Source organism: Sminthopsis crassicaudata, chromosome 1 (assembly GCF_048593235.1).
Source record: "Sminthopsis crassicaudata isolate SCR6 chromosome 1, ASM4859323v1, whole genome shotgun sequence".
Taxonomy (NCBI): Eukaryota; Metazoa; Chordata; class Mammalia; order Dasyuromorphia; family Dasyuridae; genus Sminthopsis; species Sminthopsis crassicaudata.
Window position 1 is genome coordinate 260907773 of NC_133617.1, and position 15225 is coordinate 260922997.

Consider the following 15225-nt stretch of genomic DNA (forward strand, 5'->3'; position numbering starts at 1 on the left):
TGTAATTTTTAAAATTTCCCTTTTGAGTCATATTATCTAATCTAATGGTTTGAGTTGCTTCCTTTAATTTGCATTTCAGTGTTGGTTTAATTTATATCCCACTAATTATCAGTGTTTTAGAGCATTTTATCTGATGATTGAGAGATTGGACTTCTTCCTCTGAAAAACACCTATTTGTATCCTTTGACCATTTATTAGAACTTCTCTCACATTTGTTAACCATTTGCCTTTGGAATTTTACAAATTACTTCATTTATTTTTTTCATGTTTTGTTATTTGGTTATTTATCTCTTTCCTCTTTTTGTTCTCTTAGTCAAGAGGAATCTTCTTTTTTCTTTCCTCCTCTCCTTCAATTGTTATTTTTATTAAATTTCATTTTTGTCCCCCTTTCCAGAAAGGATTTCTTTCCTTTACTCTCTTCATTATCCAACCTCCTTTTCTATCAACTCCGCACTCTCAGCCTCTGATTCATGATTCTGATTTACCCTTTCTATTTATCTAATCTCTCTGTATTGTCTATCTTCCTTCTAGAATCAAAACTTCCAAGATATCCATTCTGGATCTCTAAGCAGTGGATGTCATTGCCCCAGAGAGCTTGCTTTCAGACTTCCCTTTTACATTTTCTTTCACTTTTAGAAAAATACCGATTCCTGCAGCTGATAAAGAGTATACAACCCTACTGCAGGACCAAGCCCCAATTTTGCAACCCATCACTAATATTTGCATTTTGGTTTCCTATCCTTCCCCTTTAGTCTCCCAATCTACACTCTTATCTATCATCTCCTTTAACTACCAAGTTCCCACCAGAGGTATTGATTCTCACTTTCCTGAGGTAGAGTAGCTGGTTTCACCACGTATCAAATCCTCTAGATAATAACCCAGTGCAAGATTTCTTCCTTCCTTCACAGAACTTCTCTCTTCATCCATAGGAGCATTTATCAGTGGCACTCTTGTCAATTACTAAACAAAGGACCCCTGTTTCTCCCTCTCCTTCTCAATTGGTCCTCATACTCTCTCATCTACTTTTCTGAAAGTATTTTCCTCAAAGACCATAGGAGTAGCCTTTAACTTGAGCAGGACAAAGCAAACTCACTCTCCTATCATCCTTCTACCACCTCCAAGCACCTTCTCTTATATTCTGTAATTTAGGCTCACAAAAAAAGCCAATCAAACAACAAACAAAAAAAACAAAACTTTGATTTAAATATTAGCAGATTATGGAGAGAAGCAATCCTTGGCCTATGCACATCTCTCCAACTTTAACTCCATCTGTCTGCAGTCTTTATCCCCATTTTCTTGAAGATTTTTAAAGAAAAGTCTCTTAATTGTCTCTTTCCTGCCAGTCTTCCTGCTGCTGACCTTGACTGATACATTTATTGCCTATCCTGAATTTTTCTTCTGTGGTACTTTTGAGAAGCAAACATTCTTTTCCTGTCTTGTTTTCTTTCTAAGAATGCTTTGAATGCTTATTTATTATTAAACATTATCTTTTTTTTCATTTATGGTTATACTCAGATTTGCAGGATAGGTCATCTTGGATTGTATCTTAAGCTCCATTGCTCTTAGAACACATTATCTCCTAATTTTTCTGATGGGTAAAGAAGAATAGTCTTGTGTTGTTCCAATTTATTTTCCTTTGTATTTGAAGGTGTTTTTCCTAATTGCTTAGAGAGTCCATGATTGCTTCATAGAATTGTTACATTTAATCATTATATGTCTTGGAATGTTCAGTCTTTTTTGGGGTGGAGAAAATCTTTGGATTGCTTTGTTGATACTGTTTTCTACATACAGAAATTCTGAGCAGCTTTTTGTTTTAGTTCTTTTATTCTTGTTTCAGGATTTTTAGACTTGTCATGTTTTTTGGGGAGACCTAAATGTCTTAAGACATTTCTGCATGTCCTGTCTTTGAGCTTAGTATGTTTTTCTTATAGGGAGTATATGTAAACATACATACATATATATATAATAGGCATATATATATATATGCACACATATATGTAGATGTGTAGATTTTTGTGTATATTAATATATAGTTAGGCTGAAATATCAGATATCATGGTGTCACCTCTGAAAGACTCAGTTTTCAACCCAAGCAAAAATATTTTAATGAGATTTACACACTCAGTGGGTGGACTAAGCTCCCAGAGTCAGCAGCCTAGCAAAGCAAGATAAGGATTTTATACAGTAAATAGTGCTGATTATATCACAAGATATGTAAATTTTGAGGGTATAGGAGGAGTCTGCTAACATGGGGAGGTCCTAAAGTCTTGGTAGAACTGTGCATGTGGCTATCCAAAAAGCATACAAAAAAGTTCACTTAGAGTGACATTCAGTTATAGTAATGACATTATAACTAGCATGGTTTACTCAAGGACAGAAAAAAAGGGAAACTGCATAGGCACCATTTCAAGGGAAAGATTTAAGGTTTACAGTTCAATGTTCTATTCTGCATCCTTTTGGTGCTACTTTCTTCTTGTGTTATTTCTGTTATGTTTTGTGGTAATCATCATGTTGTACCCTGGTGATATGGTTACAGAATATGCTGGCCTACTCATTGAGACCAGTGATTATTAGTCTTGGAACTGGGAGCAAATTTGGGATGGGGACAACAATCAGGTCCTATCATATACATATACCTATATACACATATATTTATACATACATACATATATAAAAATGCCATTTTTTTTTTGCTTTTCCTCTCATATTTGTCTTCATATCTCTGTATTTGCTTCCTCAAACCTTTGTGTTCTCTTTTGTTTTGTTATTTGCCACTATAGAATCTTTTTTTTTTTTTTTTTTATTTTGACAACTAGTTCTGGAGTTCAGCCATAATTTCTACTCTCACAGATCTATTTCATTATTTAAACTATTCAAGAATAGTGCTTTTTTGTTTCATAATGTCCTTAAAATCCAAAGGAGCCTTATCTGGTACTGAATTATGTCCCTTTGTTTGCAATATTTATTCATAGATTCCCGAACCGGATCCAGAGGTCATATTATTAGTTTCTTCCCTGTTGATATATTCCGTTTATCTTTCAGGTCTTTGAGTTTTCTTCCTCTTAAGACTTTTGGCAATTTCTATCTTATTTTCCCCTCTTGCTTACTTTTTGACTTCTCTTCTTCATCTTGTTATTTCTCTGGGCTGGGGATCTCAAAAAATTTCAACTACCTCCCACATTGGACAATTGATAAGTTACCAGCCTTACTGACTGCCCCAAGTGATTTCTAGAATAAGGGAACAAAATCAACCCCAACTGGATGCTCGGATCTTTCCCTTAGATTTATTGGGTTGCCTTATAGTTCTCAACAGAGTGTCCTACCTCATTCCCTCTGTTCTTCAGTTCTTTGGCTCATCAGTAGAGAATGCTCCCGTGCGGCTGCTATGGAAGCAAGAGTAAATTTCTGTATTTTGGAATTTGAATCTCAGAGGCATATAGCTGAGTTAGATTACAAGCCCAGACATATGTCCTGCCTCATTCCCTCTGTTCCATTGCTCTCCTGCAGAGCTCTGTTGCACTACAGCATGTTTCTGTGTTGTTGCCTATCACAGCCTCAGCAAATTTCTGCATTTTGCAGTTTGGATCTCCAAAGTGCTGGACAGGGGTAAGATTAAGGTGTGGTGTTTCATTCTATTAGTAGGTTAGGTACATTGCATAGTTTTACTGCTTGGAAGGAGGAGAGAGGTTGCTTATTAAGCAAAGTTAGGCATTACTTCATGGAGTTTTTAACCTTCTTTATTGAAAAATGTAAAGTTTTATGGTTTGCTTAATAGAAAAAATTAATGGAAATCTAGAATATGCTCCCTAGCTTTAAAAAAAAATTTGTCATTCAGTAGTCATATCTGAGAATAGTATACATATTATCTAGGAAAATGTCCCTTTTTTGAAAAAAAAAAAAAGATCTTTGACTAGGCAACAAAAGGAAAACAGAAAAGTATAAATATTTACAAGTTTGTAGAGGACAGATTATTTTATCCTAAACTTGATCACAAATTATTTTGATCAGCAGAGTTTATGGGACACTCACCCATATTCCTTTCCTTCACTTGTGTTTGATACAGAAATGTGCTGGTAAATACTTAAGGACCAATCTTTGTGTGGGGGGGATGCTTAATACACTTTTAAATTCAATCTACCTTATTAACATTTTGTCCATTACTTTTTAAAGTCTAGAATAAGACAAGTCCTGAGTATTGTAATATTTGCCAGTCTACAAAGTATAAATGTTTACACTGAAAATTTAACAATTGGTTTAGTAGAAGCTGGTTTAAGCATACCCTTTGTTGGATGTTAAATTAAATTACTCCAACTTCTAGACTGAGAAAGGTTTATATTGCCATTCTTCCATGGTCTGATGCATGCTTCATTTCTTCTAAAATCTTCCAGTCTTATTCTTTGTTGTGTACTACTCCTAAGTGATTTTCTTTGGTCCTTGACTCCATGTTGGACTTCTTTCTGAAGTGATAAAGCTGAGATATTTTCTTATCATATCATTTTAACCTTATGCCTATAGCTGATTAGCACAATAATAGGAACCTCTGCACTGTGTTCCATGAAAAGGTGGAAAAATACAAGTCTTCTGAAGTAATCAACCCATTCATGGAACTAATTACCCTTTAAAAATTGTACAGATTTTTTTAAAAGCATATTTTAAAAGATTCAAACAAATTTATAACTAATATCTATCAACTGATGCTAAAGAAGAATGCTAAAATATGCCTTACCTTTAAGACTGAAATCAGGAATAAATGCCATCTCATGGGGTGTCACTTGGGGCTACTGTTAGCAAAAGAAAACTGGGCTACATGAATTATGCTTCTGACAAATAATTGCAGTTCCTACATATGTATGGCATAGATATTTGAGAACCTCACTTAGAGCAAATGCTCTTCCAAAAGAAGCACTGGGCTCTTCTCAATAATCTATTGTGGATTCCTATTTGTACCTAGCACAATACAGGTCATTTGCTTTGTCTTAGAATGTACTTAGAATGAAACCAGTAACCTAAGAGATAATTTCTTTCCCTAAGTGCCTTTGCTGTAGTTAAGATCCATAGGAACAATATGAGCAAAACTCTAGATTTGAATATGGTGGGGGAAGGAGGAAAAGAAGAAGGAAAGTCTTCCCTTCTCCCATTGGTGTTTTCTGTCAAAAAAAAAAACTTTGTTATACCATTAGTGGTCTATATTTAGAATGAAGTTAAAATATTTGTTTGTTATCACATTCTCAAGTGAATAACAATATTTATCTTCCTTCCCAGGTGCTTTGTTAACAGTATTCAGCATTAGTTTTCTCTGCAAGTTTTGTATGGGGCATATTCAGTTAGTTTTGTTTTGTGTCTATGTGGAATATAGTCTCAGATCTTTTTGTAAATGGTGCCATTAAAAAGAATAGAAAAAGAATCAGAGGAAGGTTAAAATCAAGGTCAAGAGCATGTTATCTTGAGAGTGAATGACAGTTTGTGTTCAGGGAGTGGAACTGATTCTATTCCAACTATTCAAGCAAGATGATATATCTTTGGCATAATGTGGTTTAGATGACTCCTTCTATAAGCAGAGAAAAATGGTCATTCCTAAGGAGCTAATGATCCTCCTATTCAAGTCAAACAATCACAAATTAACTCTGTCATTTAGTAGTTTAGAATTAGTTTGATAACTAGTGAAAAAGTTGTTGGGAAACTAGTTACAGGAGAAAAGCCATTCTTTCTTTTTTTCCCTTTTTTCCCCTCTAGAGGTAAATAAATATAACTGATGTTCTCACTTGAAAATTGTGTCAGGTCACTTCCATTTCTGCTTTTTACAATCTGACTCACTGCATGACAATAAAAATTATACTCCTTTGCTTGGCTCTTATATTGTAGAAGTTAAACCCTGCTAACCAATAACTAAGTTTACTTTTGGAAAAGATGAGGGTAGAATATCTTTCTTTTCTAAAACTTTTGGAGTACTTTCAAACTTGAATTATTGTAATTATTATTATTTGTCCATGATAGTGATTTAAGCTGATCCAGGGCTTTAAAAGGAACCCTTTTTGAAGTGATAGGAAATTTACTTATTCCACAGTTTCTGTCTCTTTAAGGGAAAAAAATAAAAATGGTTGGGGAAGGTGGTTGAAGCTCTTTCAATTTATCCAATTCCAGATGTTCTGGTCTCAGGGAAATCTTCCTGCAGTCTCAGAGTCCTGCTCCGGTCCAAACAGTCAGATCTTCTACTAGCTGACAGACCTGCAGCGCTTCACCACCTGCTGAGACAAAGTGGAAAACCCTGTCGCTCGGGCCAATCACCCAGAGTAGTTAGCGGGCAGAGCAGCGGTAGTCAGAGGCACGAAATAGCCACTGATGTTTAGTGCTTCAGTCAGGTGGCTTCAGCCTACAAGAGAAGGGATAGTGTACCGAGATTGATCACGCCTTTCACTGTTTCAAGCTCTCTCGCTCTTGGACTCCCAGTCCCTCTTCCCTACTAAAGAACTAGACAACAGTCCCCGCACTTAACCCTGACACAAGTTTTCCTCTGTTTTTGAAAAACCTGAGAACAAGCAATTCCCCTACGCTAAAAGAAATAGCTTAAGTTCAATCCCCAACATCCCCTTCTCGGGACGCTGTCCCGCCCTGTTCTTCCCCTCCCCTTTTTCTACTCCGGACTAGTCTCTCGGGTTTTTGCCTTATGCAAGAGCAGCGATTCCCGGCAACCGGAAAGGTTCTTATCCACCTGCTCACCCCAGGGGCTGAACATACATACACACACACATACACACATGCATATGTACATGCAGGCACGCTAATATAGAGAACAGAAAAACACAGTGACCTGCTAGGGTCCTCCTCTATTCTCCACCAGGTCAAAATCTCTCTCCCATCTTTTCTGTATGCTTCAAAACGCAACCTGCTTTCCCTTTTCCAGGTACCAAGAACCTAGTGATGGATACAAAAGAAACAGGACTTTACTCCCTCGCCCCAAATGCATAAGCTGCTCTTTCACAATTTTCTTTTCCTTTCTCGGGTTTGATGCAGGGGACCCCTCCCTTCACCTCTTTCTTCTCCCCTTACCCTGTTTCTATTAAATTTGCCAGTCTCTTCCAAAATCTTCTATAAACTAGAAGGAATTGATAATGTTGGCCGTACACACCTGAACCGCTCTGGGATAAGGAAGGTCCTACTTCTCCACCCTTTTTTCTCCTCCTTCTTCTTCGGGGGACCCTCTTTCCCCCTCCCCCTTTCGTAAGGGGCTGGGAGCGGCAGCAGCTGGGAGAGAAGGGATGAGGTCATCCTCTCACTCGGAGTCAGCTGGTGGAGAAGAGAAAGAGGGAGGGAGGGAGAGGGGAGGAATGTACAGGTCCGAGGACCGCCGCCGCGGCTGCTGCTGCTGCTGGCGGCGGCGGCGGCTCGGACAGCAGCAGGAACCCGGAAAAGAGGGTGAAGAAGAAGAAAAAGAAGAAGGGGACTGGAAAGGGAAGGAGAGTAAGGTTGGCTTGCTGTAGACAGCCAGGCGGCGCTCCAGCTGGCGGAAGGGGAGCTGCTAGCCCCAGCCCAGATCCTACCTACCCAGTCTGTCAGCTAGGAAACCAGGGAGTGGAGTAGCAGCGGCAGCAGCAGCAGCAGTAGAGGAAAAGGCGGAGGGAGGGAGTAAAGAAGGAAAGGGAGGGGAAGGAAGGAGGGGAAAGAGAAGAGAGAAAAAGGAGGTGGCTGGAGGAGGAGACAGCAGGGGGAAAGGTGTCAGATAAAGGAGGATTTTTTTCTGGTTTTAAGACATCATGGCCGCTAAGTCAGACGGGAGGCTAAAAATGAAGAAGAGCAGCGACGTGGCTTTCACCCCGCTGCAAAATTCGGACCACTCGGGCTCGGTGCAAGGATTGGCTCCGGGATTGCCGTCGGGGTCTGGAGCGGAGGACGAAGAGGCTGCCGGGGGTGGCTGCTGTACGGACGGTGGTGGTGGCGGCTGCTCCCGGTGCTGTTGCTGCGGCGGCGGTAGCAATAGCTCGGGCGGCGGCTCGGGGGTCTCTGGCGGCGGCGGAGGGGGGGGCTCTTCCTCGTTGTGCCTGCGTTTAGGCAGGGAACAGCAACGCTACTCACTATGGGACTGCCTCTGGATTCTGGCCGCTGTAGCTGTGTACTTCGCGGATGTAGGTACAGACATCTGGCTGGCAGTGGACTACTACCTGAGGGGCCAGCGCTGGTGGTTTGGACTTACTCTCTTTTTCGTGGTGTTGGGTTCCCTCTCCGTGCAGGTGTTCAGCTTCCGCTGGTTTGTGCACGATTTCAGTGCCGAGGACAGTTCCACGAGCGCTTCAACTGCAACAGCAGCCGCTGCTTCCTCTTCCTCTAGCTGCCCACAGCCTGCAGCCGACTGCAAGACGGTGGTCAGCAGTGGGTCTGCAGTTGGAGAAGGAGATGCTCGTCCTTCAACACCGCAAAGGCAAGCTTCAAATGCCAGCAAAAGCTATACCACCACCAACAGCAGCAACAGCAGCAGTGCCACTCGGGCCAGCGGCAAGAACAGGTCTGCGTCCTGTTCGTTCTGCATCTGGCTCCTGCAGTCACTCATCCACATCTTGCAGCTCGGGCAAATCTGGAGGTACTGTATCAGGGGTGGAGGGAAAGAGAGATGCTTACTGCCAATATTACACCACCACCCACTTTCGTTTTTGCACTGTTAGTTTTTTGTGATTTTATCTAAGTCACACTTTCTTAGGTACTTCGGACACTTGCAGAGTTTGACGATTTTTTTTTTTTTTTTTTTTTTTTTTTTTTTTTTAAATTTGAAGCTATTACCTTGGGAAAGGAATAGAGAAGGGGAAAGTAGTATTGATCACCCCACCCTTTCTCGTCTCTTCTCTTCTAGCTTTTTCACTTGCTACAATCTTCACCTTTTTTAAATTGATAATGCTTTGGTGAGTGGGAGGGGCTCCACTGAGCAGCTTTTAAATATATATTTAATGTAGAACTTGTTAGATTTGGGAGTGCTACATGGGTAATTGTGTTCCTTTTGTTTCTCCAGATAATTTCTAATTCTAGTTAGATGTGATTGATCATCCATCAGAAGCCCTCAGGTTTTCAGTATTCTTCTTAGATTCAAAAGGAAAGTGACTGGCAGATACACAGGTTTTGCATTTAGGGCATTGAGGTCTTAATATGAAACTCATTTTTCCTAGGTTTATATAAATGATTTCCATAAAATGTATATTATAGAATGAATTCTTTAGTTCATCGGGTTTACTATCATCATGCTTGATTTTTAAACTGATTAAAAATTCATGAAGAGAGAAGCAATGCCTACTCTTTGGCATCTAGTTGATGGTTTTACTTTGTTAACATGAAGCAGATCTGATACCAATCTTCTTACATACCCATCACTTAAATTTTTAAACTGAAATACTAACCAGAACTTGCTAAGTGAAAGTTATTTCATAGATTTAGATATAGCAGGCAAAATATTCTTTTGGGATAGTTTTCCTTTTAAAAGTTTTTAGAAGCCTTTAAGGGCAATATTTTATAATATGTTGAACTGCATAAATATATATATATATATATATATATATATATATATATATATATATATATATATATATATATATATATATATATATATATATATATATATATATATATATGAAAGAATGTGAATAAAGATGTTAGTACTCTAAAATTTCTCATATCTTCCTACTGTTTAGTGCAGGTCTTTGTAACTGCCATGTGTAAAAATAGAAAACTTCTTAGAAAGTATATCTAGCTAGGAGATAATGTTTTTGTACTTTAGTATACCAATATTCTGTTAACCTTTTATTTGCTGTGGTGTATTCTGGTATAAAAACTTCAGATATGGTAACTGAATAAAGAAAGTCTATGTGAAAGTAACTTTCAGACCTTGTGGAGCTGAGTTATCTGAATCCTAACACTGAACAGCTATGCTTGCAATTAAGAAAGTGATCAGCCTTGTCCTCTTCTAGAAAGTTTAAAAAGACTTCTGTAGGTCCTGGAATAAAATTATTAAGAATTATTTCTTTCAAGAAATCCCAAAATTTTGTTAAAAAAAAGTATTAAGATCACAGAGTAAAGAGTAACATAAATTGAATTTTGATACTCCCACAACTTGAATGTCTCATAACATTTTGAAATATCATTCTTAAATGTGATTCTATTTCCAGTGGATTTAAAATGTTGTGATGATTCATTTCTTTGAACTATTCTTAATGTTTATGTAGCCTCATGTTAAACAAGAAACATCTATAGTGTTTATCTTTGGATGAGGAATGTAAACATTTAGTAAGAATCAAAATTACAATAGCAGACTCATTTAAAATTTTAAATTATGAAAACCGTTTTGGTAAAATTTAGATAATTTTCCCAAACTATCTTCCTTCAGGCACCATTAGCAATCTACATCAGACTTGCTTATAAATGCTTAACAATGATTCATACACTTTATGAAACAATGAAATTAAATAGAATTATTATTCTTAGAAGGTGACTTTCTATTAAAAATCTTTTGCAGAGCCTTGTGAACTTCAGTAGTTCTTTTGATCATAGTTGTGCTTAAACTTTTTTTCCCCAAATTATAAGGGAGTATAGTTTCTCCTGAGAAATAAAAAGGAAAGATAAAAGACTTTTAAATATTAAAATTATACCACATCCCAATTCATATAGAAAGAGCAGTAGGACGGAGGAGGCAGACTTTGAGATGAAAAGCTATAACAGTCATATGATATCATGCCATGCCTATACAGTATATATCTTAGCTCATAGGAATGGCCATGCTGATAGTTTAGTTCTCTTGATAAATATTCATATGGCCTTTTTCTTGGAAGCTTCAGAGGATACTAAAATAATTTATGTTGCTCTGGGAGTAAAGCTGTTGGTGGACTTACACTTTCTTATATTGCCATCATATTTTCAGATTAAATGAAGTAATCTAGTATCTGACCAATTTTAACATTTTCCATAAGTTGTAGCTGATGATTATAGATAATTAGGATAGTCTTTTATGACTGTACTCACAGGCCAGTTAGCTTATTTGTATTTCACAAATTCTTACCCTACAATTCACTGGTTTCTTTTATTCTACCTAATGGAGGGGAACAAGGAAAAGCTTAAAGAACTGTATACAAGGAAACATTCCTCAAATCACATATTTTCCTGTTCTTTAAATGATTAAACTAGGAGTTAGGAGAATATAAATTACTTTTACTAATTTAAATGAAATGATAGTAAGTTTACTAAGTTTACTAAGATTATACTATGAACTAGAGGATTTTGCAATAGCCCCCTTTTTTTTTTTTTTTTTTTTTTTTTTAAAGTAAGAATTCCATTCACTCTCAGAGCTGTTGTTCTGAAGCCCTGAACTAAAAAATACACAACAGTACCCAATGGGCCAAAAACACATGAGCTCATTATTCATGTTTTTAGAATGCTACTTTCTCTGATCAATAAAATAGATTTTAGCTAGCTTGGTAACCGTTTATTGTAAGTATTTCATGAAATTCTAGTTATTTTAGGAGACTGGGAAAATTCTGAAAGCTGTAGTGGGGGGGGAAGGGAACTCTGAAATGATATTAAAATGCTTATTTTGGCTGGAAATCGTCTTTTGGAGTATTCTAGTCAAGATTCACATTTATTTATTCATTTCTTATAAATGTAATTGCTGTAAGCAGTGATACATATTCATTTTAATTAAAGCTTACTAATGGGAAATTAATAGTGGTTTTTTAATGTTTGCATGGGTTGATCCTGGGAAAGAGCTATTTGAAATAATGAAAGTGAACTTTTGCTGCCATAGCAATTATGACTACAAAAGAACTCTGTTAATGAATGAAAAAAAAGTAAACATTCTTCCTTTTTTGTTCTTTTTCTGATTCTTATTAGGGTAGAACTTAGTCCATGAAAAAACACAGTATCCTCCCTGGTAATGTTTTCAGTCAGCTATGGACTAGGTTGAGAGAATCCTTGATTGCTATTACTGTTTTTAGTTAGTCAGTCAATACATTTTACTGAACATCTGTTATATGGCAAAGCACTATATTTAATGTAAGAGATACACAAAAGGCAGTCCCTGCTCTCAAAATGCTTACAGTCTAATGAAAGAAACAACATGGAAAACAACCATGTACAAAACAAGACATATAAAGGATAAATTGGAAATAATCAACAGAGAGAGGGCATTAGCATTAAGGCGTATCAACAAAAAGCCTTCTTATTAAATATAGGATTTTAGCTGATACTTGAAAGGAGCCAAGAGACAGATGCTAAGTGGGTAAAGAGACAACTAGTGAAAATGCTTGGAATATAGAGATGAAGTGTCTATGAAAAAGAACAGTAAGGGAGGCCAGTGTCACTGAATCTCAGAGAATATGGATTTGGGAGAGGGAGGGATTGGAGTGTAAGAAGAGTGGGAAAAGTAAGAGCTAAGAACCAGGCTAAAAAAGGTTTTTGGACATAAAATTTTATATTTTGATCCTGGAGATGATAGGTAGCCACTGGAATTTATTACACACATTCTGGTAAGATTTTATATTGATTCTATTTAGCCCATAGTTTTTCATTTAAAAAATATATTTTTTGGTCAGTATTTATTTTGCCATTTTATAGTTTTCTATTTTTTGTTAAGGACATTTTTTTTATTGTAAGCAAGATATAAAAGTACAACATAAGAAAAAATTATGTAAATCTTGATGCAGTCACAAGAGTGTTTTTTGACATTACAAAAACTTCTCTATAATGTTTTGCCATGGGGCCCACGTTTTTGAAATCACATACTAAGAAAGAATCTGAAAAAGTAAAATTTCTTTTTGGCCTTTATTTGAATAAGTATTACATGAAAATTTAAAAATTTCTGTGTATTTGTGATGCACCCACAAAATTATTAAATAAAGGAAACAATATAATGAAAATTTCATTCTATATCTCAAACAGTTCACTTTTGCTCTACTGTGTATGTCTATGATACAATAGCATCCAAACAGAAATGTAAATATAAATATTTAGAATTAATAATTCTACATAAATAGAAAATGCTGTTGACAAAAGTTAAGTACTAATTATTCCTACCTCTCCTCTACCCTACCCTGAAACCTCCTTTTTGTAAACTTTAAAAAAATGCCTCCATTAACTTTCTAGTTTCAATTTTACCTATAATAGAATCATCTTTCAAGGAGTAATTTATTCTTCTTGTCCCTTTTCAAAACTGCAAGACTTTTTTAATCTTTAGATATTTTTTAAACAAAGTGAAGTATATCTCAAAGTTTCTAGAAAAACACATTGATATACAATTTTCAAAAACTTTACCAGAAACTGCAGGCATAGTTAGAAGGGCACAGTGGCACACTCTGCATTTTCCTTCAGGTTATCTATCATTTTAGCAATCTTGTAGCAGATATGGTGGAAAATCATTGATCTCTATCTATTGTCACCATTATTCCTTGAAATTTTTATATCAATTGCCCTAAAGAATGATGGCAAGCAACAACAATAGTTATTGTGCTTACATAATCTCCTTAGTGATGCCTAACACTGACTTTGATAAGGATAAGTCCTTTATAACTGGCAGGAATTGTGTTGAATCATTAGTTTCTATATAAATAGTATTGATGCTAAGTTCTCTCATAGTCTTTCCTAATACGTTCACATCTGTGCATCCAGTTTTGCTCAACAGGTTTTAAGAAGCTTTAAGAAGCTAAAGTGCCTTCAGAGGAAAAATAACTATAATGGTGAGGACTCAAAAGGGGATTGCTACAAAAGGATAGCTTGAAAAAATGATAATTAATCTGGAGAGTGATAGAGGAGAAATAAAAGCCATCTTCAAATATTTAAAAATCTATGATGTAGAAGAGAGATTCTTTTTGTTTTTTTCTTGGTCCTGGAGGGGGAAGTTAAAAGGAGGTAATTTAAAAAATATATATATAATAATTAGAATTAACCCCAATTACAATGTTCAGCCTTTGGTGAAATAAGAAAAATAGTTTGATGTGTTCTTTGTCACTAGAAATCTTTAAGGAGAATTAATTGACTAACAGTCACCTAATAATAAAGTAGGAAATTGGCAATTTTATAGAAAAAAAAACATATCATACTTCTGGGTATCTGGTTCTTTTAAAGTCTTTTCCATGGTGTATTTCCCCAATGTTCTGGTTAGTCTATGCCACAAATTCAGCCAAGAAAATTATCACTAGAATATTTAACAACATGATATCTTTATTAAAAAGTAGTTCTAGACCCAGAAGAAAATGCCTAGGAAAGTATAGGAAAAGTAAAAAAGAAAGATAATCCATAGACAAGTCAGGAAAAAAAAAAAATCATTGTTGATTGTGTATTAGCTCATCCCTGGACTTTACTTCCAAAATGAAAGGTTAGTATGACCTGCCATTTTGTTAAGTGGGTATTTTTTACACACTTGTCTTCCTTTCTTGAAAACTTTCTGAAGGAGTTAAAATGTTACCTTATCTTAAAGAAACTGGGCCAGGTTTTCATTCCATATCAGCCTCAGGCATCTTTCCTCCACTGATAGAAGTCCTAGTGATTTCAAAACTGATGGGGTATGTATCAATAGATATATCAATAGATAATGTATCAATAGATAGATCCTAATTTGAAAAAAAAAAAAAAAAAAAAACTTTCTCAAAAGAACCAAATGAGTAATTATATTATTCGGTAAGTGATATTGCATAGAAAATAAAGTGTTGGTCTTGTTCTTTGAATTTAAAATTAATTTTTATTTTATCATGCAAAGAGTTAAGTTTCACTTTTTAAATGTTTGGAACAACTAGATTCTCCAGAATAATCCTATGACTTCTATATTTGTATGTACAAACAAAGTCATATTTGTATGTAACTTGATTCTCACAATACTGTGAAGCAAGGAGAGAAAGGGAGAAACTGTTATTATCATTTTATACAAGTAGGGATTGAGGAGCAAAAATGTTTTTATTTCCCTAAGGGCATTAAAGGTACTTAGTTGTAGCTCTAGGGCTAGAGCCCAATCCCTTGATTGTTGTTGTTTTTTCTGCCTATCTCAACTGTATATCAGTTCTTGCACAAATAGAAAAAGAAATCGTAGTTTGTTTGGAAATATGAAGTTATGCTTCTTTGTAATCTCTTCATTGCTATATGGATATAGAATCTTCCAAGGAAGATCACAAATCTAGTAACTTCTCCAAATACTACACTTGATATTTCAGTTTTAGCTGACAGATATCTAAAACCCCTTATACTCTTCAGTTCCCCATGCTTTTATTTTAG

General features: G+C 36.0%; 1 protein-coding gene and 1 long non-coding RNA gene across 4 annotated transcripts in view; one reads left to right on the forward strand and one right to left on the reverse strand.

Annotated features, from left to right (window-relative positions):
* Window positions 1-2044: 2044 nt before the first annotated feature.
* Window positions 2045-7262, reverse strand: LOC141549128 (uncharacterized). The gene is made up of 3 exons (XR_012484233.1): window positions 7127-7262; window positions 6809-6912; window positions 2045-6370 (listed from the first exon to the last, which is right to left on the reverse strand). It is a non-coding gene; the product is annotated as an uncharacterized LOC141549128 (long non-coding RNA).
* Window positions 7263-7751: 489 nt separating this feature from the next.
* The window catches only part of XKR4 (XK related 4), a 517176-nt gene continuing 509702 nt past the window's right edge, over window positions 7752-15225 (forward strand). For all 3 annotated transcript variants that reach the window (XR_012484231.1, XR_012484232.1, XM_074278467.1), the window contains exon 1: window positions 7752-8572. Coding sequence is in view for 1 of the 3 variants with exons in the window: in XM_074278467.1 (XP_074134568.1) it covers window positions 7752-8572 (821 nt within the window). In the remaining 2 variants the exon portion in view is untranslated. The remainder of the gene's footprint in view (window positions 8573-15225) is intronic.